The 27855-nt window shown below is 53.9% G+C and overlaps 2 protein-coding genes and 1 non-coding gene across 11 annotated transcripts in view; 2 read left to right on the top strand and 1 right to left on the bottom strand.

Moving 5' to 3' along the window:
• The window catches only part of NAA38 (N-alpha-acetyltransferase 38, NatC auxiliary subunit), a 23561-nt gene extending 20129 nt beyond the window's left edge, over window positions 1-3432 (bottom strand). The window contains exons 1-2 of one of the 2 annotated variants that reach the window (XM_070479038.1): window positions 3290-3432; window positions 1138-1235 (exon numbers count right to left, since the gene is read on the bottom strand). In XM_070479038.1, coding sequence (XP_070335139.1) covers window positions 1138-1218 — 81 coding nt within the window. In that variant the 5' untranslated portion in view covers window positions 1219-1235; window positions 3290-3432. The other variant, XM_070479037.1, reaches the window with a different exon arrangement.
• CHD3 (chromodomain helicase DNA binding protein 3) lies at window positions 2643-27691 on the top strand. Of its 8 annotated transcripts, none has more exons than XM_070479028.1 (40): window positions 2643-2928; window positions 7470-7582; window positions 8068-8238; window positions 8495-8619; window positions 10014-10297; window positions 10529-10659; window positions 10817-10967; window positions 11135-11328; window positions 11652-11885; window positions 12080-12283; window positions 12812-13023; window positions 13741-13872; window positions 14239-14338; window positions 14737-14928; window positions 15082-15282; window positions 15656-15793; window positions 16053-16174; window positions 16333-16506; window positions 16636-16777; window positions 17007-17138; window positions 17744-17861; window positions 18397-18521; window positions 18699-18930; window positions 19218-19384; window positions 19857-20034; window positions 20468-20533; window positions 20985-21070; window positions 21197-21330; window positions 21886-22030; window positions 22162-22324; window positions 22439-22560; window positions 22659-22794; window positions 22906-23007; window positions 23187-23318; window positions 23518-23626; window positions 23823-23955; window positions 24142-24383; window positions 25439-25602; window positions 25815-25941; window positions 26427-27691. In XM_070479028.1, the coding sequence occupies exons 1-40, from the start codon at window positions 2658-2660 to the stop codon at window positions 26665-26667; spliced, it is 6345 nt and encodes a 2114-aa protein (XP_070335129.1). In that variant the 5' UTR covers window positions 2643-2657; the 3' UTR covers window positions 26668-27691. The 8 variants fall into 8 exon arrangements, with proteins under 8 accessions (XP_070335129.1, XP_070335130.1, XP_070335131.1 ...); XM_070479029.1 differs by having other exon boundaries at window positions 23190-23318; XM_070479030.1 differs by having other exon boundaries at window positions 10829-10967.
• Window positions 21460-21599, top strand: LOC139039318 (small Cajal body-specific RNA 21). Its single transcript, XR_011492635.1, has one exon. It is a non-coding gene; the product is annotated as a small Cajal body-specific RNA 21 (non-coding RNA).
• Window positions 27692-27855: the final 164 nt, after the last annotated feature.

The raw sequence follows: 27855 nt of genomic DNA on the forward strand, positions 1-27855 counted from the left end.
GAGTTGGACAAGAGGAAGAATCAGGCAAATGAACAGATCCATATGCAAAGCACACTCGAGAGAATGATGAATGTGTGTACAGGGATGCACATGGCCACCTTTAGCCACCCACACCTGCAGCTCATGGTTCGCGTGGCAGGCAGGCAGAGGCGCTCAGCACAGGGGGAGAGGCCGCCCAGGCGGAGAGACTGCGGCGCACCATGATGTGCAGGGCTGCCCACATGCACGTGGGGACACTCTTCCCAGACACATGCGGAGGGGCCAGAAAGAGGGGGAGTCAGGCACACATGAGGAAGAGGCATACGCAGTCAAGAGCCAGGAAGACAGACGTAAACACAAAGAAGACAGAGATGGAAAGTCACTTAGAGGTGACAGGGCCTGAGCGTCAAGGGATGAGAAAGTCTCGGTGAAAAAGACACACATACACAGATGCCTATATACAGAAAGGAGGGGATACCCAGATGGACTAGTACAGAGGGTCTGAGAAAGGAGACTTTACGAAATCAAATGGAAGAGAAATAGAGTTACACTCAGTACAGGAAGGATATGGGAGTTGAGGCAAGAGAACTCCAAAGTTCAGGTTAAAAAGAAGATGGAAATCAATGCTCAATAAAGTGCATTAGCTGGGGCTGAAGAGTGGCACATCAATAAAGAATACTTAAGCCTTGTAAGTAAAAATATGCCTGTCACTATTATTTTCTGGTTGCTGCCTACCCACCCCTTCCTCTTAAAAGGTGTTCCCAAACCCTGCAGGGGCTGCTGAGTGGCTGGCAGCTATACTCAAGAGATAGAGAAACAACCCAGGAGAGAAATGATTCCACAGGCATGTGTTGGGAAGCAAGGGAAAGGTCAAAGTGAGATCAAAAATATGGGAGGAAACTGGAGTATTAAAAAAGGATGACAAGAACGAAACAGCATTGAACTGAGCTATCTGCCCTCCTCCCTTTGCAAGCACCGCTCAACTGGCAACGTTTATTTCATGACTACTATGACCAAATCTCTGGATGAGAAAGCTACTTTTGGACTCCTTTTCAACCTTCCATTTGATTCCTGGTATCACTTTAAAGATAACATTGGTGTATAGTGGAAAACCGTAGGTCAGAAAGTCAAATGAAAAATGTGAATGTAATCCCCTACCTCTTTCTTTTTTTCAGTCCCAGTTACTTTTCTGTTTCTTGGTACCTCAGTTTCTTCCACTTTATCAGTGTTGGAGATCATGGAGGAAGGGAAATATACTGAAATGGGAGAAAAGAGAAAATAATTTCACAATAGAACAAAAATGTTCTATTTACTCCTAAATTAATTTCCCAAGTCCGATGAATTTTATATTCAGGTAATTGGGGGAGGGTAGGACGAGGTAAAGGAGAAAAGAGTGAGGATAAAATTTACAATTATAAATCACTGAAAAGGCTGGGCAAAGGGGAGAATCAAATATGGACTCCTTTGAAAAAAACTCAATCATCGTATCTATTCATATCTCTCCCCCAAAAGTCACTAGGATTTCTATCACTTTTTTAAAGAAAAAAAAAAAAATCCAGTACCGCTTCTCACTTAAAAGATACCTACACAATTAAATGCGTTTTGACTTTAATGAGGTATGTAGAAACAGAGTTATATATAAACATATATTTCATCTTTTTCCTTTTCAATGCCTGAAGGGGAAAAAAAAACCTTCACATCAAACCACTCCCTTCTGAAGTATTCAGAAAAAAAAAAAAGCTTTTCTTTAAGAGAAGGGAGGTGGGGAGGAAGAGACTAGTAAAGAAAAGAAAAAAATTAAATCTAGTTGGACTAGTATCTAACTAGTTAACCTTTAACAATTTATGCTGATGTCAGACTGAGCATGAGTACTGATTAATGCCCCCCCCTCAAATATTTTTTTATAAGGGGGGAGTTAGTCACAGCAGCCATTTTTGTTTTATGCAGAAATCCTTCATGCCCCCCCCAACACGCACACACACTCACTCACTCACACACACACACACTCAGTACACAAGGAAAATATCTCTATTAATCTGTGCACTAATCAGTTATGAAAAAAGAGAGAAATTTGTGGGTTTCTGGGTAGAGGCTTGGAGATGGGGGTATAACAGGGAGGAGAATGGGGGGGGGTGAAAAATGAAATATTAAGCCAGCCATTTTGTTTTAAAAGGGGATTTTTCCCCCCTCTCCCTTTCTTCATGGAGGGGGTGGCGGTGCTGGAGGGGGGGTTGTTTTAAAAATAATTTCCAGGCGGCCATCTTAGTGCCTCAGCTCTGAGAAATATTTCTGAGCGCCCCCCTCAGAATTTAAATATATTTAAAGCCACGAAGAGGGGGGTAGAGAGAAGTCGAAAACTTTTATATATATATATTTTTTTTAATCCCGCTCTCTTGTTCTCTCGGGAGGAAGGAGAGAAGGAAAAAAAAAGTCCTCAATTTTTTTCCAAGAAAAATTTTTAGGGTGGTTTGGCCCCCCTCGTCAGACGGCGGCCCCGAGGGGGGGTTTCGGAGGGGGGTGGCCCGGGGGTTTGGGGGGCTGGGGGAGGCGGTGAGGAGGAGGACGAGGACGCCGCCGCCGAGGAGGAGGAGGAGGAGGAGGAGGAGGAGGAGGTGGTAGCGGTGGGGGAGGCGGGCGGGCGGTGGGTGGGGGGGTGGTGGGGGGGCCAGAGCCACAGGATGGCTTCCCCTCTGAGGGACGAGGAGGAGGAGGAGGAGGAGATGGTGGTGTCGGAGGAGGAAGACGAGGAGGAAGAAGAGGGCGACGAGGAGGAGGAGGAGGTGGAGGCGGCCGACGAGGACTACGAGGAGGACGACGACGAGGGAGTACTCGGGCGCGGGCCGGGCCACGACCGGGGCCGCGACCGCCACAGCCCCCCCGGCTGCCACCTCTTCCCGCCGCCGCCGCCGCCGCCGCCACTGCCCCCGCCGCCGCCGCCCCCGCCGCCAGGTAAGCGGCCGCCGACTCCCTCCCCCAGCCCAAGCCGGAGCCGCGGGCGCGCGAGGCCCGGGCGGGGGCGAGGCACCCACCGCGCGGCCGAGCCGAGGCGAATCCGGGGCGCGGGGCGCCGTCTCGGGCCCTTCGCCCCGCGGCGGTCCGGGCGGTCCGAGCGGTCCGGGCGGGCGGCGGCGGCCGCCCGGCCAGGCCTCCTCCCCTCCCCCGCCGCACCCCTCCCCCGCCGCCGCCGCCGCTGCCGCCGCTGCTGCCGCCGCCCGGGCTGAAGAGCGCTGGGCGCGAGCTGCGCGCGCGGACCGGGCCACTCGGTCGCGGCTTTCGGGGGAGGAGGAGGAGGAGATTTTTTTTTTTTTACCCTCGGCGGGGAGGGGGTAGGCAGGAAACGGCCGAGGCGAAGCCAGGGCCCCCTCCCTGGCCGCGCGAGGGACCGCGGAGACCCTGGCGGCCGGACGGCGGCGTGGGGGAGGGGCGCGTGGGGGAGGGGCGGCCGCGCGGGCGCCCCTGGGGCTCCGGCCCCGGTGGGGTTGGACCGTGGGGAAGTGGGGTTTGCCTGCGAAGAACGGACCGCGGCCCTCACCACCCCCCATCAGGAGTTGGGAAGGCTAGGGGGGTGGCGGGTGTCCATCGGACCCCCCCACCTGCGGGGACTTCGGTGCCCGCCAACTCTGGAGCGTGCGGTGGCACGTGGGGGAGGGGTCGTGTGAATGTTTGCGGGCGGCTGACGACTAGGGGCAGGTGGTGGCCACACTCCATGCAGACCACTTCCTGGAATGAGACTGGCCCGGGCCCCCTCTCCGTTGCTCGTTCTAGGGATCGCGGCCCCTAGAGATTGGGGAGCGAGAGGAGAGTGTCTGGGACACCAGATGCCCCCAACCCCACCCCCTTTATCTCTCCTCTGCTCTCGGCTCTTTTGTGTCAAGTGCGTTCCCCCCCCCCCCCCATGACCCCGTCAGTCTGGGGTGGCCGAGCTGCCCAGCTGCGACTCTCACGTGGCTGCCATTCACTGTCACTCACTCTCCCGCTGAAACCACCCACACCCTGACCAAGTTGGGGGGCGTGAACTGCCCACCCAGCTGCTCTGCAGCTTGACCGTCACTCAGCACCCCTCCCCGGGGATGACAAGTCATCCGCACTGTCTAGGCAGTTATGCCCCGCGGTGGAGGAGCCTAACCGCTGCCTCGGGTCGGGGGCCCAATAGTGGCCCCCCTCTGGCCACCCTCTAGAGTATTCTGCTAGTGTTTTTCAGGATAGAGCATCTTTCGGGTGGTCACACCCCCAGGCCTCTGGATGCCTTGCAACACAAATGCACCAAACTTCAAAACGTCTAACATCATACTCTTTGTAAAACTGTCATATTGATCTGTGGGAAATGTTCCTGTCTAGTGGAGACAGCCTTTGAGGGAGTGAAGCGGGAGGGGGGGGGGGGGTGGTATCTATTGGAAACAGAATAAAGTCCACTTTCCCCCTCCCGGGCTTGTCCGAAAACGGGAAAAGTTTTTTTAAAGTTATCCCGAGAGAGCCCACTGATTTTGCAGAAGGGAAAAGGAATAAAGAACTGTGGGGAGGGGGTTACCTGGAAGACAGCAGAGGTGCTAAAGAGAAAACAAGGATGTCAGGTTAAGTTAGGGCATGAGCAGTTCTCCCTTGTGTGTATTCCGAACTTAGAATGTGGTATTTGGGGGCTTTTGATCCCGGATTTGGGTCTGTAAAGGGGAGTGCATGAAAGAATCTGAGGTCGAGATGGGTCTTTGTGTCAGTACTCCCTCCCCTTTTCCCTCTGCTTTCTAAGCACCGTCAAATGTTTTAAAAATTGTATATCTGAAATGAAAACCCATCTCCTCTCTCTGGCAGGGCAGTTTTATCTCCCTTTTAGCCCTCCAAGTCAAACGAGTGACCCAGATACACCCCCTCAGATGACTTTCTGAGGTAAAACTTTGGCGAAATATTTTTAGTCTGCCCATTATTTCTGTCTACGTAAGTGTGGGCAAAATAATCCTCCTCTGAGGCAATTTGTTTGGGCTGCCCCCCCTACCCCGTCTTTCGCTGTAAGATAACTGATAGGCTTTAGAGGTTCCTATTGTTTTTCATTCTGACGTCTTTGATTCTCACCATTTTGTTTTACATTCTTACCCAAGACCAATTTTTTCCCTTCCCTCCTCTCCAGTCTCCTTATATTGTTAAAGGTTTAAAATAATAGCACTCGTGCTGATGGGGGAAGGGAGCAGGAAGCCCAAAACTCATTTCTTCGCCCTCCCTCTTCTGGCAAGTCTAGAGAAATAATATAACATAATATATAGATGTGATTCCTTGGGGGTGGGGGTGGGGAATGATTGTGGGTGGTGCGGAAAATTCTGGTAGTTTCTTTGCAAAAGGTCTGAAAATACAAACCCACCCCCTGCATGCAATACGCATGTGCAGCAGACCTATTATGGTGGTTCGTTGTGGGGGAGGGAGGGGAATTTGAGAAAAAATAAATATATGTGTGAGAGATTGATGGTGAGATTAGAAGAGAGAGGGGCGGGAGGCGAGGCTCTCGGCGAGGCTCCTCCTTCTCTCCGGCTCGCCAGGCCCCGCCCGGCCCCCTCGCCGCGCTCCTCCCTCGCCGTCTTCCGAGATCTGAGCCGGGATGTGGGAGAGTCTGGGCACCCGGCCAGCATTGAGTGGCTGGTGAGGCAGAGGTTGGGACTTAGATTTGCTTTCCTGCCCTCCCTCTCCTTTCCTCGCCGTCTCCTTCGCGTCCCCGCACCACCGCCGTCTTCCCAAGTTGGGGAACCTCCTGCTGGGTGGGGAGTGGAGTTAACTGGCTGCGAGGTCCCGGGGCTGGTGTCCCCCCTCCCCGCACCCCCCCCCCCCCCCCCCCAGCTGGCGGAGACCGAGGCCATTTCCCTGATCCTCAGCCAGTTGGCCTGCCCTTGCCACTGCCCCGGCAGCCTCCGTTTCCATGTTCATATTAGCGGGAGTCCCTGGGGTGAGGGAGCGCTGGCTGCGGGGCACGGCGTCTTACTGACTTCCTATTACGGTCCCCACTCTGTTTTCACACCCCCGGGCTGCCTGCAGGCACCACCCCCCCGCCACAGCCCCCCAGTTTTAGAGTGCCGTCCCGCGCGAGAGGGCACAGGATGCCGGAGCTGTGAGGAGAAGTAGCATTGAAGGAAGGAGGCGCTGCGATTCTGAGGCGCTGGAAACCGAGGCCTCCGGTGTAAATTGCGGCTAATTTTCCCTTGGCTGTTATGGGGAGAAGGATTGTGTGTCCTAGAGCAAGGGGCTGGGCCCGGCCCAGGCTTTCCCCTCCAGCGCTGCTGCCTCTGCCTGAGCAGGACAGGTCTGGCTGGTTAGTCTAGTGCTTGCTGGGGGAGGGAGGCCTCACACCAGGGCCTCACTTCTGTGTGGCATCCGCTGTGTCTTCCTCATGAAGTAGTTACTCTCTGAACCCTCAGCCTCCACAGTGTGGCAGGGGTCATGGAGAATGGGGAGAGGGGACATCTGAGAAGAACCAGCCCCAGCCTCTCTGACAGGGACATCTGGAGAGAACCAGGGACCTAGCCCTGCTAAAAGCACGTATAGACTGTCCTCTGGGTTTATGCTCATGAGTATGTGATGCTTGTGCATTTGAGAATGCATTTGAGGGGTGGGTCTATGCCTGTCCAGTGTCTTTGTGTGGGTCTCCCATACTGCTTAGATATGAATGGGTTAGAATGCTTGAGACTACATTTGGAGGCAAGGGGTGAGACTCGGGGACAACGGATAGGGCGTCTGAGTTCTGAAAGGGAACAGGGATGTGGATGTAGATTTGAAGGCACAATCGAGGATGCTTGGGAGGAGGAGGAATGTTTAGGTAATTGTGGAGACCTTCTCCTGTGGGGCTAGGGGGTGACGAAGGAGCCAGACACCAAGATCCTGTGGGCCAGAAGTGAACATGGCTGACTGAGGATTTCTTTTCCTCCAGGGCTGTGCTGGGGTGACAGGAGTCTGGGTGATTATCTGAGAAAGTGTAAATAGAGGCTTCACTCCTCACAGAAAGGATGTCAGGGCCCCAGGGTGTTAGTGTGAGAGCCCAGGTGTCCACCTTTGGCTCTGCCTTCTCAGCATCTGGCTTAGGGAGCTGCCAGCTTGTGTCTCCCCACTCCAAGTGCTGGGGTCAGGCCAGGCCAGCAGCTGGGCATGGCTTCCCCAGTTCCTGGGCAGGATGCCAGCTGGCTAAGTGAGGGGGAAGGCAGGAGGAGCCCTGGCGGCGACTAAAAGGACCTGCCACAGTCAGAGCCCATGGCCTAGAGCCTGGTCCCTTGTTAGTAGGAGGGGAGAGACAGGAGTGGTTTGGCTGCTCTCCCCTTCTGACCCCTGACCTCCCATTCAGAACCCAGGCATCCCAGAGTACTCGAAACACTCTCTGTTTGCGTCCAGCAAAGGGAGGCAAGGTTTGGAAGAGTTAATGCCGGATTTCCTAGAGAGCAGGAACCAAGGAGGTGAGGGAGGGAAAGGGCTGCAGAGACTGGGAGCCTAGAGGCTTAGGTTTTCTGGTGCTGTCTGCTCCAAAGATAAGGATGACATTCGACTGCTGCCTTCAGCATTGGGTGTGAAGAAGAGAAAGCGAGGACCCAAGAAACAGAAGGAGAACAAGCCAGGAAAGCCCCGGAAACGCAAGAAGCTCGTAAGTGTTACGCACGCCTGTCTCTACAGTGAGGCTTGGAGACCCATCCCAGAGACCTATGGTTTCTCTGGGCCTGATTGCCATGGGGACCCTGAAGTCAGGGAGACCTGACTCCCTCTACCTGCCCCCACCCCTACCCCTGCTAGGCTGTATCTCCCAGGTCTGGGACCCTAACCTTACTCACTACATCCTAGTGAAGAGCCCAGTTATCGACTTTACTTGTCCTGCAGCACAGAGAAGCTGTTGGAAGCATTGGAGGTAGACTGCATGAATTCACAGCCCAGCAGTCCTCTGTCTTCTTGGGCAGCTTATTTAGCTCTCCGTGCCTCAGTTTCCTCTACAAAAAAAAAGTGGATAAAAGTAGATTAGTTGCTGTCTCATAGGATTGTTGTGAAGTTTAAAAGAGACGATGATATTTTGTGCTAAGAGGAGTTCCTGGCACATGCTAGGGCTCAAGAAATAGTGTTTTTATTTCTCTCCCTTAGGACAGCGAGGAGGAATTTGGCTCTGAGCGAGATGAGTACCGGGAGAAGTCAGAGAGTGGAGGCAGTGAATATGGAACCGGACCAGGTCGGAAACGGAGACGGAAGCACCGAGAAAAAAAGGAGAAGAAGACAAAGCGGAGGAAAAAAGGGGAGGGAGAGGGGGGGCAAAAGGTGAGTAGATATGGGGAGTGAGGGGAAAAATCTGTATCAGTGATAAGCCTGACTGGTAGGGGAGGGAGAGCCCTGGGCGAGCAGGGTGACAAATGGAGAGGCTGTGGTTTATGAGGAGTGGGATTGGGCTGGGAATGGAGCAGAAAGCAGGAAGCCCAGGGAAGCTGGTGGGTGGGCAGAGAGGCATGTCAGGGGGTGGGGGAGCCCAGGACTGGAGCTGGGAGATCACCTGCCTAACAGAAGCCTGGTATCCTAGCAAGTGGAACAGAAGTCATCAGCAACCCTGCTTCTGACCTGGGGCCTGGAGGATGTGGAACATGTGTTCTCCGAGGAAGATTACCACACACTCACCAACTACAAAGCCTTCAGCCAATTCATGAGGTACAGTAGGGCATTTCATGAGGCACAGTAGGGCTGGGGAGCCCTCACGAGCCGACACTTTTAACTTAGGAGAGGCCCTGGACCCCTCTGGGATCTAATGAAAGCTAAGAAATGGCTCTCCAGAGAAATTCACAGCACAGACACACAAAATTCCACATGTAATTTCAGAGAATTCCTGGACTCCCAGGATCCAAGCACTCTAGTCAGGAACTCTTCACTGGGGATTAGAGTTCCACTGCTAGGGTAGAAAACTCTGGTGACCGATGGCTATCCCTGCTCTTAACAGTTCCAGTTTACCCTGCCTGACTTTTCTTCAGACTGGATTGGAGAGGTGGCATCAGTGTTTTCCAGTTTCCTTTGCTCAGTTATCAAGTCTTCTGCCCTTCCCTTAGACAGCAGTAGTAATGGAGGATGCAGGCTGAGAGTGGGACCTGCAAGTCAATAGCTTCTAAAGTAGAGGAGAGAACAGTAGAGATGCCTTTGAGGAAGCAGGCACTTTAGCAGAGCCTTTCAGCGCTCTGGAGACAGCATGCTAAAATTCAGGTCCTGGTGGCTTCTTGGGCAACTCACTTCTTTGATCTTTAGTTTCTGCATCTGTAAAATAGGCAAATAGTATGTACCTTGAAGAGGGACTGGCAACCCACTCCAGTATTCTTGCCTGGAGAATCCCATGGACAGAGGAGCCTGCGGGGCTATAGTCCAAGGGGTCACAAAGAGTCAGACATGACTGAAGTGACTAAGTATGTACTTTGGTTGGGTTTTGATGGGGTGGTGGATGGAAAGCTCAGCCCATTCCATATTCTGGGGCCAAGCAGAGTTCAGTCCCTGGTAGTGGTTATTAGTCCTGGTGTCTCACTGCTTCTCTGCTAAAGACAGTGCTTCTGTCAGCACCAGGGTCACCTGTGTCCTCACAAGAGCTTAATACCCACCTCAGAGCAGAACCAGTGTAGCCCATCAGATTCCACCTAATGGGACCCTTCATAACGTTCTACCAGGGCCTATGGAACTCATGAGAAAAACACAGAGAACCATAACAGCTCCTAGTAGTGTTGTGAGGATGGAATAAGATATTGTGTGTAAGTGTTTTAGGAACTGTAAAGTAGTTGTTAGAAGTAGAGCATTTTTGGTAATCTCATATCTTTTGGTTTTATCCTATTTAATCTGCATTTAAATTTTATTTTGCCTATTCCTTTTTTGTTCTTTCATATGTTTTTCTTGTTTTGTTAAACTTTTAAAAACTTATTTGTTTACTTTAAAATTGATGTTACTCATGAGAGAACATGTTTACACTACCCAGGAACCCTAGCTTGTACATTTACTTAATTACTGAGGGAAATGGCAGTAGTCCCTAACCATCTGTGAAGGGTCCTAGTCTCCTGCCTCTGTATTTACAGGCCCCTGATTGCTAAGAAGAATCCTAAGATCCCAATGTCTAAGATGATGACCATTCTCGGGGCCAAGTGGAGAGAGTTCAGCGCCAACAACCCCTTCAAGGGGTCGGCAGCTGCTGTGGCGGCAGCAGCAGCAGCAGCAGCGGCAGCTGTAGCTGAGCAGGTGTCAGCCGCTGTCTCCTCAGCCACCCCCATAGCAACTTCCGGACCCCCCGCCCTTCCATCACCCCCTGCTGCTGATATCCAGCCCCCACCCATCCGAAGAGCCAAAACCAAAGAGGGCAAAGGTAAGAAACCTTCTAGGCTGGACAGCTGTCACCCCACCCTCCAGACTGCATGTTTTCAAATTGTTGTCCAGAATGCTTATCTCCTTGGCCCTGATGGTTGGCAAAGTGCTTCCCAGGAAGGATCTCAGTAAGACCATAGTCCACTAAGAGGCCCAGAGACCTTTGTGGCCTGCCTTATTCCAGGATATCCTGACCTCCAGCTTTTCTCCCTCACCTGTGTTCCTCACACAGGTCCAGGCCACAAGCGGCGGAGTAAGAGCCCCCGAGTGCCTGATGGACGCAAGAAGCTTCGGGGAAAGAAGATGGCACCACTCAAAATCAAGCTAGGGCTGTTGGGTGGCAAGAGAAAGAAGGGCGGCTCGGTGAGCGGCCCCCCCCATCTGTTAAACTCCTGGGGGTGGTCAGGGACCCAGGGTCCAGACACACGGGTCCGTGAGGACAGCTAGAGTGGGACCCCAAGGCCTGGGGAGGGGAGTGGAATTCAGCCGGCGCCCCTGACAGCCACGGGGCTATGGGCAGTATGTTTTGCAGAGTGACGAGGGCCCAGAACCGGAGGCCGAGGAGTCAGACCTGGACAGCGGTAGTGTCCACAGTGCCTCCGGCCGCCCCGATGGCCCCATCCGCACCAAGAAACTAAAACGAGGCCGGCCCGGAAGGAAGAAGAAGAAGGGTGAGGGGCATCAGCTGTGTGTGGCCCTGACAGTCAGCCTTCCTCTCATTTCTTTGCTGTCCTTCTTATTTTCAGTTGTGTCTTCTTTATTCAACCCTTTTCTCTTTCTCTCCCCTCCCCCATTCATTTCTCTTGGCTCCCTTGGCCTCCACTCGGGTGTATGACAGTTCTGGGCTGTCCCGCCGTGGCTGGGGAGGAGGAGATTGACGGCTACGAGACAGATCACCAGGATTACTGTGAGGTGTGCCAGCAGGGTGGGGAGATCATTCTGTGTGACACCTGCCCTCGTGCCTACCACCTCGTCTGCCTTGATCCTGAGCTTGACCGGGCTCCTGAGGGCAAGTGGAGCTGCCCTCACTGTGTGAGTACTGGAGCCTCCTCTTCGTCCCTCAGCGACCACCTCCTCCATCTCTTGACTCTGTGATATCACTTGTTGTCTTCCTACCCCCAGCTGCCTGGGCCTCTCAGCAACAGACGTTTAAGGGCCCGGGATCCTCGTGTGTTCCTCTCCCTCATCCCCTTGGCCCTGCCAGATCCGCGTTTTTGGAAACTGAGGTGTCCTGTCTGTTCGTTCCCACCAGTCTTCTCTGCACTTCTAGGATCTAGGCTTCCTGGTTGGTCTCTGTCTTCCATTCTCACTCCTTATCTTCTTTCTTGTGTCCATGTCTGTCCTTGGCTTCCCAGGAGAAGGAGGGAGTCCAGTGGGAGGCCAAGGAGGAGGAGGAAGACTATGAAGAGGAGGGGGAGGAGGAAGGGGAGAAGGAGGAAGAGGACGACCACATGGAGTATTGCCGCGTGTGCAAGGACGGCGGGGAGCTGCTGTGCTGTGACGCCTGCATCTCCTCCTACCACATCCACTGTTTGAACCCCCCGCTGCCCGACATCCCCAATGGCGAATGGCTCTGTCCCCGATGCACTGTGAGTGGACCTGTCTCTCAGGGTTTCTTCTCAGCCCCAACTCCTTCTCCATCTCTGGGGCCCAAACGTCCAGCTCTTTCTTTCTCCTCTCCCTGACACCAGACCTTTGATTCCCTTGTGGAACTCCCCCACCCTCCTACTCTAACGTGGGGCTCTTTCTGCCTCTTTCTTTCCTGTTTGTATCCACCCCGAAGTGTCCTGTGCTGAAAGGCCGTGTGCAGAAGATCCTGCACTGGCGGTGGGGGGAGCCACCCGTGGCCGTGCCAGCCCCCCAGCAGGCAGATGGGAATCCGGATGCCCCACCACCACGACCTCTTCAAGGCAGATCCGAGCGAGAGTTCTTTGTCAAGTGGGTGGGCCTGTCCTACTGGCACTGCTCCTGGGCCAAGGAGCTGCAGGTACAAGGGTGTCTCTGCCCCCATCTCCTGTGGCCCCGTTCACTGCTGCTGTCCCTCTCTCACCCACCTCTTCTCCCATCTTCTGTCCCCTTTGCTTTCCCTCATATTAGGTCTCTGGCCCCCAGACCCTACCGGCTCTCTTAGTTTCCATACTCGGGTCTCTTGGTCTCCAATTGTCTCCCTCAGTCTCTATTAGATTCCTCCTCTGAGGTATAATGGATCCTCCCTTAGCCTGCCTTAATTCCCATCTCTTCCCCTTATCTTAACCACGTTTCACCGACATCTCCAGTCTTAATAACCTGTTCCTTCCTCATTTTACTTATTACCTCCCCGCTCAGGTCCTGTCTCGGACTCCATTCTCTTGCGTGTTACTCATTCTCTTGCTTTGACTTTAACTTCCTGTGTCCCTCATCCCACCTCTCCCATGGCTCATTTTCCCATACCATCCTCACTGCCGGCCGCTGCCCTGGCTCCTTGTGTCCCCTTAGGATGTCGGGACTATCTCTTCCCTCCTCTGTGCCCCACCAGCTGGAAATCTTCCACTTGGTGATGTACCGAAACTACCAACGGAAGAATGACATGGATGAGCCCCCACCCCTGGACTATGGCTCTGGTGAGGACGATGGCAAGAGTGACAAGCGCAAGGTGAAGGACCCGCACTATGCCGAGATGGAGGAGAAGTACTATCGTTTTGGCATCAAGCCAGAGTGGATGACCGTCCACCGGATCATCAACCACAGGTGAGTCCTTGGTCCATGGGAAGGCCGACGTGGGTTTTGCACTGTTCTTATTGCATTTTGGCCCCATGTTAGATAATTGATCTAACTGGGTGATTCCCACCGCAGCCCCAGCCTCTCTGGCTTTGTTTCCTCTATGGAGGTGGGAGAAGCCAGGAGAAAAGTCCAGCCCAGCACTGACACTTTGTCCTTGCTTCCTCTAATCTCAAACAGCTTAAGGAATGACACAAGAGTCTGGGGATTTGGGTGTGATAAAAGCAAAACATGATTTATACAGACCAGTGTTTCTAGTACTTCTGTCTTCATAGTACTTATCACTACCAGCGTTTTACTGTCTTTTCGTTTTTCTGTTTCATCACTGCCTTCTCCAGTAGCACGTGAGCTCCATGGAACTCAGTCATGTGTGTGCTTGGTTCTGCTGAATCACCTGTGCCTGGAACAGTGCCTGGCATGTCGTAGATGCTTAGTAAATACTGATTGGATGAACAAATGACGTTGAAGCTGGGGATGTTTCGTGATAGTTGATTTTTAGGAAGTCATCTGGAAAAAGTTAGGGTAGTCCTTCAGCCTTTCTAAACTCCCTTTCAGAGGCCCACCATTGAAGATTAGGTGACAAATTCTGTGTGTTAACTGATAATCGTGTTTATTATGACTCTTTTCTACTTGTGACACACATTATTTTTCTCCTCCTGCCTCTTCTTCTGGCTTCCCTCTTCACAGTGTGGATAAAAAGGGAAATTACCACTATCTAGTGAAATGGAGGGACTTGCCCTATGACCAGTCCACATGGGAGGAAGATGAAATGAACATCCCTGAATATGAAGACCACAAGCAGAGCTACTGGAGACACCGGTGAGTGAACTAGATCGTGGGTTAGAGGGCGTCTGAGGGTGGGGGCATTAAATGAGGTACAGTAGGGACAGACTCAGTCTAGAATTTAGGGTAATGGGAGCTGGGGCTCGGTTGTTTGCAGTGGAGTCCATAAAGAGGCAGTGTGAAGAACAGAGATAAGATCTAGCCTGATTTATGGGGAAGAGGATGCTGAGGAGTGGGGAGGGTGGTCTCTAGAGCTGAAATCCAGGGGGTGAGTCTAAAGAACCTGGCAGAAAGGAAATGTATGAAAATCCAGATTATGGAAAGTGGGAAGTAGGTCTGGAATTTGTTCAGAAGACAGGGGTCCCAAGGCCCCAGTCTCACTCAGACCCACTCTTTTCCCAGAGAACTAATTATGGGGGAGGACCCTGCCCAGCCCCGCAAGTATAAGAAGAAGAAGAAGGAGCTGCAGGGTGATGGGCCTCCCAGTTCTCCTACTAACGATGTAAGTCCTCCACTTGGCCTGTCTCTCATTTCTGGAGCCTCAGGGATCGAAGATTTCCTGGGGGCTTCTGACAGAACATCCCAGAGGTTCCACAGCTTCTTTGAGCTCTTCCTTCAGTCAGCTTTGCCCTAGGTTTACTGGGGATTTGTGCACAGGAATGAGAGTCTCCAGAGACAGCCGTACACAGACCTCTTTTGCCGTTTCCTTCCCTGCAGTACTTCCAGGTCTTGTTTCAAGGAATGGGGGGGAGGCACTGCAGACTAGAACTTTCATAAGCTCAGGCCAGAGGAGAGGGACTCGCAATCCCACCTGATAGCAATGCCAGGGACGGGGAGGAGGAGACCAGGACCAGATGAGTGGCTGCTGGTTCCCCTGAGCTTTCTGACTTGATTCTACAGCCTACAGTGAAATATGAGACTCAGCCACGCTTCATCACAGCCACAGGAGGCACACTACACATGTATCAGCTGGAAGGACTGAACTGGCTCCGCTTCTCGTGGGCCCAGGGCACTGATACCATTCTGGCTGACGAAATGGGGCTGGGCAAGACCATACAGACCATCGTCTTCCTCTACTCACTCTATAAGGAGGTGCTGGCTCCGAGGGCCCTAGCCTGGACTGGGGAAGGTGGGAGTGGAGGGGGAGGCAGAGGACTAGGGGAGAGGCGTGGCAGGCAGTGGAGTGGGGTATACACCTGCATGCCTCAACTAATGGGCCTCCCTCTCCCCACCTTCCACTCCTAGGGCCACACAAAGGGTCCCTTCCTGGTGAGTGCCCCGCTCTCCACCATCATCAACTGGGAGCGGGAGTTCCAGATGTGGGCACCCAAGTTCTATGTGGTGACATACACGGGTGACAAGGACAGTCGAGCCATCATTCGTGAGAATGAGTTTTCCTTTGAGGACAACGCCATCAAAGGTGGCAAGAAAGCTTTTAAGATGAAGGTCAGCCTCCCCACCTCATGTCTTTTAAAGTCCTCAGATCTGTCATTTCATTGCCCCAACTAGAACTTTGATTCTTATATTCCCCATTCAGCTTTCTCCATCCTTCCCCCACCTTCCCTCATGCTTCTGCTCTCCAGTCCTGGAGATGTAGCAGGTTATTCCTGGGGGCATTCATGGATCTCTTCGAACTGGACAGGTGGGGGGAACTTGGGGGCCACATCCTGTAGTCCCTTCGTGGAGTCAAGGTTGGAGGCCTGGACTACTAGCTCCCTTTGGGAGTCTCAGGACAGGATATCTGGGTAGAGAATGTGGGTGGGGGTCTAGATGCTCAGGTGCAGGCTGGCAGCCACATGAACCATGGTTGTGTCAACAGAGGGAGGCACAGGTGAAGTTCCATGTTCTCCTGACATCATATGAGTTGATCACCATTGATCAGGCAGCTCTCGGCTCCATCCGCTGGGCCTGTCTCGTGGTGGACGAGGCCCATCGGCTCAAGAACAACCAGTCCAAGGTGAGTGAGGTACTCAGGCCTCAGAAACTTGAGGCTCTGGACTCCTACTTGCCCCCGTCCTAAAATACAAAGCTTGGGGGGACTTTCAGCAGCCCAGGAGGCAGTGCAGGAAGCAGTCCAGCTTGGAAATGGGGCAGGACTAGGGGTCTGAGGGCCTCTGATCCTAAAGGAAATAGGAGCTGGAGGCAGGGAGAGCCGAGGGCCAAATGCTTGGCACTGATGGGCCCTTTCTCCTGCCTTTCCTTGCCCCATTTTCTAGTTTTTCAGGGTCCTCAATGGCTACAAGATAGATCATAAGTTGCTGCTGACAGGGACTCCATTGCAGAATAATCTGGAGGAGCTCTTCCATCTGCTGAACTTCCTTACCCCAGAGAGGTTTAAGTAAGTGGTGGCTCAGGAGGGTCATCTGCAGAGAGGAGAGGTGGAGGGGCTGAGAAGATGAGAGGGCAGAGGAGTCATCTAAAGTGAAGACTAGAGCCTGAGGTCAGGGGCAAAGAACCTAATGCCCATTCATGTTTTAATTTCCTTCTGGCTACTAGCAACCTGGAGGGCTTCCTGGAGGAGTTTGCTGACATATCCAAAGAAGACCAGATTAAGAAACTTCATGACTTGCTGGGGCCACACATGCTGCGGAGGCTCAAGGCAGATGTCTTTAAGAACATGCCAGCCAAGACAGAGCTCATCGTTCGAGTGGAGCTGAGCCCCATGCAGAAGTGAGATGCTGAACGGGTTCCCTGGACCAGGGTTGAGGATGTGGTAACAACTTTCCAAGGGTCGGTGAAATGTAACCTCACAATTGCTTCCATTATTGTGTCTCTCTGTGCACCTACCCTGGGCTCTAGGAAATACTACAAGTATATCCTGACCCGAAATTTTGAGGCCTTGAATTCACGAGGTGGTGGGAACCAGGTGTCGCTGCTGAACATCATGATGGATCTTAAGAAGTGCTGCAACCATCCGTACCTCTTTCCTGTGGCTGCTATGGTAGATATGGGAGCTGGGACGGTGAAATGCCTGGCTGTCTGGAAACAGGAGCAGCCAAGAGTGCAGGGCTGGAGCTAAGCTGGGAGGCCAGGGACTAGGTTTCTGAGAAGAGTAGTAATTGAAAAGGTGTGGAGCCTGGATTCGGGCTTCCAGCTTTCTAGGCGTCATCAGAATATGGGGGTGTGTTTACTGATCCTCTCCTCCTCCTTTTTCCCTGCCTTTTTTTCAGGAGTCCCCCAAACTTCCCAGTGGGGCTTATGAGGGTGGGGCACTTATTAAGGCATCTGGGAAGCTCATGCTGCTGCAGAAGATGCTGCGAAAGCTGAAGGAGCAAGGACACAGAGTGCTCATCTTCTCGCAGGTGACCCATGCCGGTAGTTCTTCCTCACCATCAGATAATCCCTTCCCTGTTCCTGTGGTTGCCCCGGGATGAGAGGTTAGGCAGTCACACCCTTAAGGGTTTCTAGAACAGCTCTGTTCATCTTGGCCTTTGATCCCTGTTCTTAATTCAAGCCATTGGAAGCTGTAGTCCAGTTTCTTTAAAGCCAAAAGGGGAGAAGGGAGAGGGTGAGCCTTCTGCCTCCTAAAGGACTCTCTGGGGCTGGGACTGTTTCTTAATCTTCCTAGGGAAGGAACAGAGTGCAGACGTTTTGGAAATCTGATGAAAGGTGTGGGTCTGCTCTCCAGAAAACTGCACACACGATGAGACAATCTTGTACAGATTTTCAGGGGGTTCGATTTCCCTGCAACCTTGTCATGGGTGTCAGAGGAGAACCTCTGCCATAGGAGAAATGGTCTTAAATCGAGAGAAAATGACAGGATATCCCAGGAGGAGCTGGGGGTACATATGACAGGGTAGGGGTACAGGTGTAAGGACTGGGGTTGAGGGAGAGTAAAGAGACAGGACAGACAGAGTGCACCCCACTGCCTCGTGGTTCTAGATGCCTGCCTTTTCTCTTTCTCTAGATGACCAAAATGTTAGACTTACTGGAGGACTTCTTAGACTACGAAGGCTACAAGTATGAGCGCATCGATGGCGGCATCACTGGTGCCCTGAGGCAGGAGGCCATTGACCGCTTCAATGGTGAGGGGGCCTTGGTCCTGCTGGGTGTGCACAGCCTGAGAGACCTGTGCCTGGGTCCCTGGAAGGGTGTGGGCCTGGGAGGATGTCAGTTACCTGGGCTTTTTCTTTTTTAAAAATATCTATTTATGGCTGTTTTGAGTCTTCATTGCTCTGCTGGCTTTTTCCCTAGCTGTGATGCGCGTGGGCTACTCTCTGGTTGCAGTGCTCCGGCTTCACATTGCAGTGGCTTCTTTTGTTGCGGAGCGCAGGCTCTGGGCACTCAGGCTTCGGTAGCTGCGGCATGGGGGCTCAGTAGTTGCGACTCCAGGGCTCTAGAGCATAGGCTCAGTAGTTATGGGATCTTCCCAGACCAGGGGTTAAACCTGTGTCTCCAGCATTGGCAGGCAAATTTTTCAACCACTGAGCCACCAGGGAAGCCCTCACCTGGGCTTGTGAGTTGAAGGCACTGTTGTTTGTAGTCAAGGAACATCTGGGAACAGGTAGCCGGAACTGCAGGATACAAGAAAGGCCTGATCTCCTAATTCTTGCCTCCCAGCTCCTGGGGCCCAACAATTCTGTTTCCTCCTGTCCACCCGGGCTGGGGGCCTGGGCATTAATCTGGCCACTGCTGACACTGTCATCATCTTCGATTCAGACTGGAACCCCCATAATGATATCCAGGTGAGAACTCCCCTCCTGGGGCCCCTTGGAGCAAGGAGACATGGGTGTCTGTGCTGGGGTCAGAAATAAACCTCTTCCGGGGGAGAAGGCCCTTCCTTGTCAGCCTCTTTTCCACAGCATTTGGGGGGCTCTCCCCCACCCCTCCCCTGGCCCATCCCTACTTTCCGGCCCCTGTAGGCCTTCAGCCGCGCTCATCGGATCGGCCAGGCCAACAAAGTGATGATTTACCGGTTTGTGACTCGTGCCTCCGTGGAAGAGCGAATCACACAGGTGGCCAAGAGAAAGATGATGCTGACACATCTGGTGGTGCGGCCCGGGCTGGGCTCCAAGGCGGGCTCCATGTCCAAGCAGGAGCTGGACGACATCCTCAAATTTGGTACCGAGGAGCTATTTAAGGATGAAAATGAGGGTGAGAGCCTTTTCTGCAGCTCCCTGAAAGCAGGTCTCTGCTGTCTGTGAGCACGGCTGAAACCTCCGAAACAAAACCTCTCCTCTGCATCCTTGGAGGACGGCTGGCTCCTTTCCTTACCTGCAAGGTTGACATAACACACATCTCTGTAGACGCCCAGGGAAGGGACCTCCTCCAGAGCTCCATGGAAAGGAGGCAGAGGGAATGGCTTTCCCTCAGCTTTGTAAAGTTCCGCCTGAGGTTCTGGTTGGAGCTCAGAGTCCACTCTCGTTCCCTAACTCCACCAGGTGAGAACAAGGAGGAGGACAGCAGTGTGATTCACTACGACAATGAGGCCATTGCTCGGCTCTTGGACCGGAACCAGGATGCAACTGAGGACACTGATGTACAGAACATGAATGAGTATCTCAGCTCCTTCAAGGTGGCCCAGTATGTGGTGCGGGAAGAAGACAAGGTGAGTGGCTTGGGGCCAGACACTGGCCACCCAGGGCCATCTCTGAAGGGTGGTGGCCAGTGTCCAAGTAGGAGGATCCCCCTTCGCTCTTGTTTTTTTATCTGATCTCTCACCCCAGTGTCCAGCAAAGAGTGGTCAGTTGTGGGACCTCAGACAACTTGGTCTGAAGGATGAGACTGGACACTGGAGAAAACATAGGCACAGAATGTAGTGATCAATTTGGAAGGCTGCCTTCTGAGTAGAGTAGGAGGGAGGCATAGGGAACTGGAGGAGAGGCTTAGAAAAGAGAAGTAATGGGGAGGATAAGCAAGTTGCAGGTAAGAGGTGAGCACAGCGTGCCACGTCTGGAGGATTTGTGTGTCTAGAGTGACGAGGTCTGGGGCTGGGCTGCAGCAGGAGAGCAGGGGTTTGTGGTGGTGGCAGGGCTGGGTAAAGGGGCAAGGTCTTCAGTGTGGGTCCTGCTGCCCTTCAGATTGAGGAAATTGAACGAGAGATCATCAAGCAGGAAGAGAACGTCGACCCCGACTACTGGGAGAAGCTGCTGCGGCACCACTATGAGCAACAGCAGGAAGACCTGGCACGGAACCTCGGCAAGGGCAAGAGGGTCCGCAAGCAGGTCAACTACAATGACGCTGCTCAGGAGGACCAAGGTGAGGACTGTGCTCAACAGGGGAGGAGGGGAGCATGCTGAGAAGGGTCTTGGAGGCTGGGGGCATTGAGAGGAAACGAGTGGCTGAGCAGTCAGGGCCTTCCCTTCTCAGGGGAAAGGGATTAGGACCCTAAGAAGGGTCACCAGGGGCTCCCCAGAGGCCAGGTGGATTTGCAGGTGACCTGAGTTCTCTCGCAGGGCACCGATGGACACCCAGGGGCCTTTGTTTAGAGTGGGTTATGCAGGAGTCAGGCAGTCGGGGTGAGTGGACCTGCTGTGTGGCCCAGATTGTGGGCAGCCCTCCAGCATCTCCAGGAGGGCCAAGGCCAGAGTGAAGGTGCAAAAGTCTCTGAGGGGAGGTGTCCAGGCAGAAAGGGCCCCACGTGGGCTTATCCAGGAAGCCATCACTGACCACTGAGCCCTTCTCCTCACAGATAACCAGTCAGAATACTCAGTGGGATCAGAGGAGGAGGATGAAGACTTTGATGAGCGTCCTGAAGGTGGCATCTGTTTTCCTGTCTTTCTCCCACACCTCTTCCCATTTCACCTCCCATTGTCTTTTAAGCCCACTATTTTTATACAGAGTGCTCACTTGTAGGAAAAGTAAAGATTTCAAATAAGCAGAGAGGAGAAAATGTCTACAATTTCGTTACTGCTAAAATTTGGAATATATTACCTTGTAGGCTTTGACACCTAGATGAGAGATCAGGAAAGGTTACATCATTTTACACTCCCAGCAGTAATCTTGCTTGCATCAAATAGTTGCTACTGTTTGTTTAGAATGACTTGATTCTTTTGGATCTCCTGGGTTGGTAGTTCTGGGAAGAAAATTAGAAGCGCCTCAGACATAACAGGCGTTCCCTGTGTGTCTTGTGGACATGGAAAGCTAGGAAAGACTGAGGGGTGGAGGACATGGTGGTCTACTAACGAGGGTCACCATCTCCCCACCAGGGCGTCGACAGTCAAAGAGGCAGCTTCGGAATGAAAAGGATAAGCCACTGCCTCCACTGCTGGCTCGAGTTGGGGGCAACATTGAGGTGAGAGCCGGCCTAGGCCCCTGCAGAGAGAATGAGGGGAGTTGAGGCTGTTACTGAGGGCAGAACAGACCAAGAAATGAGGCCCTGGCCATTCATCGTCCATTCCCTCCTTGCCCCCATCCTCAGGTGCTGGGATTCAACACCCGTCAGCGTAAGGCCTTCCTCAATGCGGTGATGCGCTGGGGCATGCCCCCGCAGGACGCCTTCACCACCCAGTGGCTGGTGCGGGACCTCAGGGGCAAAACTGAGAAAGAGTTCAAGTAAGTGTGGGTGACCTGGGGCTGAGCTGGGGGGAAGGGCAGGAGCTTTGGGTGTTATTTTCTTCCTTTTGGCCACCATATGATGTGACCTTACTCAACTGATCACCATGCTCCCTGCCAGACATTTCCTGGCTCGGTTTCCTAGGGGGTGGGCTCAGCCTCTGCCACCTCCCCTCAGCTGAGCCTAGAGCAGAGAGGCCAGGCTCTCCCTACTGTGGGAGAGGCAGGTAAGACAGGAGCCTCGCCTGGGCTGTCCTTGCCTCACATTCTTTGGCTACAATAACCTGGCAGGGGAGCTGGTGGGAAGGATGAAGATCAGACTGATGGGGCCTGACAGTGAAGTACCAAGGCCAGGGGGGCCATGGGAATGTGGTGGGGGGCAGACGGGGGAGCTAGGATTTGGGGGAGCTCATGATGGTGAGATTGAAAGACCCAGGGAGGAGCCCTGGAGGTACTCGGGAGCTCAGGTTCAGGGTTCAGTCATCCCTGTACCCCCTTCACTGCCCTTTCCCCTCCTAAGGTTCTCCTAACCCACCTCCCCCACATGCTTCTTAGGGCTTATGTGTCTTTGTTCATGCGCCATCTCTGTGAGCCGGGGGCAGACGGCTCTGAAACCTTTGCTGACGGAGTCCCTCGGGAGGGGCTGAGTCGCCAGCAAGTGTTGACCCGCATTGGAGTCATGTCTCTTGTCAAGAAAAAGGTATTGGTCTTCCCCTCACCCAAAGAGTCAGGTCGGCTGCCTAGGCTCCATGCATCCTCAGCCTTCTATCCCTGGCTCCAGGAGCCAGACTGGAACTGATCCCTGTCCCGCAACCACCCCATACCCTGCAGGTACAGGAGTTCGAGCACATCAATGGGCGCTGGTCTATGCCGGAGCTGATGCCTGACCCCAGTGCTGACTCCAAGCGCTCCTCCAGAGCCTCCTCTCCTACCAAAACGTCTCCCACCACTCCGGAAGCCTCGGCTGCAAACAGTCCTTGCACCTCGAAACCTGGTAATCAGCTCAGGATGGCAGGAGAGACCGACAGGGCCAGTGTCCATCAGATGCAGAGGGTGTGGAACTGGGGTGGGGAGTTTCTGCCTTCTTCACTCTGCCTTACCCCTGCAGCTACTCCAGCTCCCAGTGAGAAAGGAGATGGCATAAGGACACCTCTGGAGAAGGATGAAGCAGAAAACCAGGAGGAGAAGCCAGAAAAGAATAGCAGGATTGGGGAGAAGATGGAGACAGAGGTGTGTGGCTGCCTGGCTTCCTTGGAGGCAGTGGCAGGGTCTTGGAGGCGGGAGCCTAGAGCCCTCCAGGTCATCCTGACTCTGCTGTCCTCTTCCAGGCTGATACCCCCAGCCCAGCCCCATCACTGGGAGAGCGGCTGGAGCCAAGGAAGATGCCTCTAGAGGATGAGGTGCCAGGGGTAACTGGAGAGATGGAGCCTGAACCTGGGTACCGGGGGGACAGAGAGAAGTCAGGTGGGTGCATGGCCTTGAGTGTGATGGGGCTTAGAATGTGGGGGCTCCCTCTTCTGGGGTAAGGGGATGAGGGTGACATCCTCCCTTCCTGTCCCCTGCCCCCTCCCACAGCCACAGAGTCGACGCCAGGAGAGAGGGGGGAGGAGAAGCCGATGGATGGACAGGAACACAGGGAGAGGCCGGAGGGGGAAACAGGGGATTTGGGCAAGAGAGGTAATGGGTGGAAGAATGGGACCCCTGGGTCCTTGAGGGATCAGGGGAGGTGGAATCTGGGGAACCAAACGCCTGGGTCCTGGGTGGGTAGCTCTTCAAGGGCCTGTACAGTACAGAGAGTCCTGGGACCCGGGTGGAGACTGTCCCCCGAGACGTGAGCTCTGCCCTGTCTGCCACAGCAGAAGATGTGAAAGGGGACCGGGAGCTTCGGCCTGGGCCTCCTCGAGATGAGCCACGGTCCAATGGGCGACGTGAGGAGAAGGCAGAGAAACCGCGGTTCATGTTCAACATTGCAGATGGTGGCTTCACAGGTGGGGGGCTCTCATTGACTCCCAATCCTAACTTGAACCTTGTTCGTAATTAGTTTTGTTCCTGACCCCTCTCTTAACCTTCCTCTTGAAGAGCCTGTGGTCCTGTCCCCTATTCACTTCCCTCCTCTGTACCTATCTGTGGGGCTGGGCATGTTTCTCAAACCCCTGATGCCATGTCTATCCTCTCTCCTCTCTGCAGAGCTTCACACGCTGTGGCAGAATGAGGAGCGGGCGGCTATTTCCTCGGGGAAACTCAACGAGATATGGCACCGAAGACACGACTATTGGCTCCTGGCTGGGATTGTCCTGTATCCTTTGATACAAATACGAGGAAAGAGATGTTTTCTCCACCTGGAGCGAGGAGAACCACAGAGAAGAGGAGTCCATCTCTAGGGAGGGAGGCCTCATGCCACACTTTGGGGCAGTCAGGCCAAAAGGAAGGTGTGTGCATAGCCCCCACTAGCCTTGTTAAGTTCCTTGATGGTCCCCTTCCTTCATCGGCAGCCATGGCTACGCACGGTGGCAGGACATCCAGAATGATGCTCAGTTTGCCATTATCAATGAGCCATTTAAAACTGAAGCCAATAAGGGGAACTTTCTGGAGATGAAAAATAAGTTCCTGGCCCGGAGATTCAAGGTGAGGATGAGGGCGGAAAGGAATAGTGTTGAAGAGGGGTTTGAATCAGAGGTAGGACCAGATCTGGTTGGAATGTAGGCAAGGTTGACACCTTGAGAGCCAAGGCCGGGGGACATGGTGTGTGTGTGTGTGTGGGGGGGGTTGTGGGTCTACTCCCCCAGGACTCAGCCCCTACCCGGGCCTCAGCTCCTGGAGCAGGCGCTGGTGATTGAGGAGCAGCTGCGGCGGGCGGCCTACCTGAACCTGTCACAGGAGCCGGCGCACCCCGCCATGGCCCTCCACGCCCGCTTCGCCGAGGCCGAGTGCCTGGCCGAGAGCCACCAGCACCTCTCCAAGGAGTCGCTGGCGGGGAACAAGCCGGCCAACGCCGTCCTGCACAAGGGTAAGGGCCGCGGCGGCCCCGCGCGGGGGAGGGCCCACAACGCTGCGTAAGTCTTCACCCCGCACCCCTCAAAATCTCCCCACCCCTCTGACCCCTTTACCCTCTGAACCACCCCCCTCTGACCTCTAACCCCACCCTGACCCGCCTGGTACCCCCTCAGTTTTTAGCCTCTAGAAATTGTGCGGCCAGCCCTTTTCCATGCCTAATAGCACTCACGTCAGTGCCCAAGAGTGGGATCCCCCAACCCCTTGACCTCTCCCATCTCCATGAGACTGTGCCATGGACCCTCCATGGGACGGAACTTCTTCACTGACCCACACACCTGCCATACTTCTCATAGCACCCTGTCTGGGGCCTTGGCCTGTATATAGTCCATAAAAGTTCTTATCCTGGGTCCCACAAATCACATTGCTCACATCTCGTTCACCCCATGAGGCAGAAACCACTACCATCCCACCCTCTGACCCTACCCCATGAAATTTCCCTTTGATCTTCAACCCTTCCTCCCAAATCCTCATGCCTTGATAATAGATTAAGTTCTGAAGCCCTCTAACCATCTAACCCTGTCTGATGTAGTGACTGACTCCTGGCCCCTTAAGACTCCTGTTCTAATTCCTTGAACCTGTAATGCTGACCCTCTAACCTTCCCCCTCCCCCCAACATAGTAAAACTTTGATTCCTTAAGTCTTTGACACCATTTACCACCTCCCACGCCTCCTGACTATTTCCTCCCCATCATCCCCAACCCCCAAACCTCCCTCTTCCAGTATGGGATGTTCTGACAACTCCCCGCCCCGTGTTTTCCAATGTCCTCCCTGTCTCCCTTTTCTCCATATTCCCTTTTCCTTCCTTCTCTCTCTCCATCTGTCCTTTGTGGTGATCTGGTCTCTCTGCCTCTTTACCTGACACTTTTTTTCCCCGAGCTGCTCTCTTTTTCTGTCTACTTTTGTCATTTTCTTGGTCTCTGATTCTTCGGCATCTGTGTCCTCTCTCTCTCTCTGGCTGTATCTGTCCGCCTGACTCCACATCTCCTTTCCTGGCTCCATCTCTCTCTTTCCCTGTCTTTCTCTCGCCCTTCTTTCTCCGTGGCCCGGGCCCCAGTTCTGAACCAGCTGGAGGAGTTGCTGAGCGACATGAAGGCGGACGTGACCCGCCTGCCAGCCACGCTGTCCCGAATACCCCCCATCGCAGCCCGCCTTCAGATGTCAGAGCGCAGCATCCTCAGCCGGCTGGCCAGCAAGGGCACGGAGCCTCACCCCACACCGGTAACCCTTCCCCCGACTCCACTTTCCCTGTTGATACTCCTGCACATAGACGCTTCCTTCAGAATCCTATACAGTGTGGAAAACGCCCGCACACTCCTCAGTGTGGAGTCCCCCTGCCTCTACCATACCCCTCAGCAGCTCTGGATTTCTCCCCTACAGCTTCTCCCTCTCAGGCTGTGGCCCCTCTAACTTGGGCTCACTCTTTCTTCCAGGCCTTCCCCCCGGGTCCATACGCTACACCTCCGGGGTACGGGGCGGCCTTCAGCGCCGCACCCGTCGGGGCCCTGGCCGCCGCAGGCGCCAATTACAGCCAGATGCCAGCAGGGTCCTTCATCACAGGTCAGCTGCTAACTTCCCCCCTCCTCCTTGTTGCCCTCTTCCTTTCCCAAGCTTTCACCCCTGCTCAGCTGCCCTTTACTTGTCCAGCCCATCTCACTTCCTTGGATGTGCCCAGGGTTTCATGGAATGGAGTGCTTCTAGACTTTATTTTTCCCATCCCTAGCTTCTCTTCCATCCTTGTCATCAGAAACCTCATCAGGGCTTTACTGGTTCTGTGGACTAGTACCTGAGCCGCCACCTCCTGGGTTACTTCAGAGAGAGTGTGAAATCAGAAGGGGGTTATAGTGAAAACTGGAGCGCGAGTCCCATCACACACACGGTGGGGCGTCTCAGGATAGGGATCCGCCCTGCTCTTCCCTGCACACCCTAGAAAATTGGACCTGGCGTGAGGTGACCTAGAAGTAAGAACATAACTCTGGTCAGGAAGCAGTGGACGACGGGTAGAGAAGTAGGGATTGACCCTTCCTTACCCCCTTCCCAAACAGCCGCCACCAACGGCCCTCCAGTGCTGGTGAAGAAGGAGAAGGAAATGGTGGGGGCACTGGTGGCAGACGGGCTGGATCGGAAGGAGCCCCGAACCGGGGAGGTGATCTGTATAGACGACTGACCGGATCCCAGGCCTGCCCTTCACCCAGGTCCCGGCCCCGAGGTCGACCCCCAGCTCAGGCTCCGGGGCCTGCTGCCAATCCTCCACCTTCCCCACCCCTTGGGCCACCACTGGGCTAGGAGCCCCTCTGCCCCTCTCTACAGTTCTCTTCAAGAAGGGCCCTTGTTATTCTCCACCCCATGCACCTTTCCCACCGCGCTTTGAAGACTGTGCTGGTGAGAAGGGGTCTGGGTGGAAGGTGGTGAGCAGGGTCTTCTGAGTACCTTTATCCCCCACTGCCAAACACACACAGCTTCCCAATAAATGATTGTGGGGAGGAGAGAGGTGGAGCCTCCCCAGGTTTTACTCCTGCAACATCAACTCCATCTCTTGCAGAAGTCGGGGGTTAGCTTTGCCTGGCCTCTAGGAACTTGGTGGGGAAGAGCTTTGAAGAGAGGCAGGTGACTTTAGAGAGGGGTGACAATGAGCCCTGGGAAGGTGGAAGAGAAGAGGGGCAGCTGCATGTTTCCTTCCCCTCCCTCCCCCCAGATGGAGGGTGGAGCAATTACCAGGGAGGGGGTCCATTGCTGTTCAGCCTCAGAATAAAGGCGCCGTTCACTGGCTCAGTTACCTCCTGCGTACCGGCATCTTGTGTTGGCAAGCTTCCCCCCTCCCTAGGGACCAATGACCACCCCTGCAAAGAGTAACATTTGGGTGATACTCCCTTAAGCCAAAGAGGAGCTCCCCAATCTGTTCTAGGGACCCAAGTAACCTAGAAAGGGTGGCAGAGAACACAATGGGCCAGACATGGGGGGAGCCCCCAGTTTTGGGGCTCAGGTTCTTGGAGGATTTCTACCTTCCCTCCTGAAGACCTCGATGTGGACTAGAGTGGGTCAGGCAGGGGGCCTAGTCAGGGGACCACCTTGCCTTCAAGACCAGAGCAGAATAGCGGAGGGCAGGCTGGGGAGACACGGGCACACCCTCCTCCCCAGGAGGGGCTGGGGAGAGTGGCAGTTTGCATGGCGAACCCCCCACTTCCTCTTTGCTCCCCTTCACTGTCTGGCTGCCCCTCTCCCAGTCTCTTCACACCCACTCCGGGCCTGTCCCAGTCCCCTCTTCTGTATCAGGTTTATTGGTTGTACATATAAATTATACTTTCCTTTCTGTGTGCTCTGTTATTTTTGAGTGGGGGAGTTTTTTGGTTGCGGGGAGGGGGAGGGATAGGAAAAGAAAGGGTGTTGATTTCTGCCATTTTCTGTTCATTTCTCTCTTTAAAAAATCTTGTTGACTTTCCCTTTTCTTGTTTTTATTTCTTGGATCATCAACTA

Source organism: Odocoileus virginianus, chromosome 17 (genome assembly GCF_023699985.2).
Source record: "Odocoileus virginianus isolate 20LAN1187 ecotype Illinois chromosome 17, Ovbor_1.2, whole genome shotgun sequence".
Taxonomy (NCBI): domain Eukaryota; kingdom Metazoa; phylum Chordata; class Mammalia; order Artiodactyla; family Cervidae; genus Odocoileus; species Odocoileus virginianus.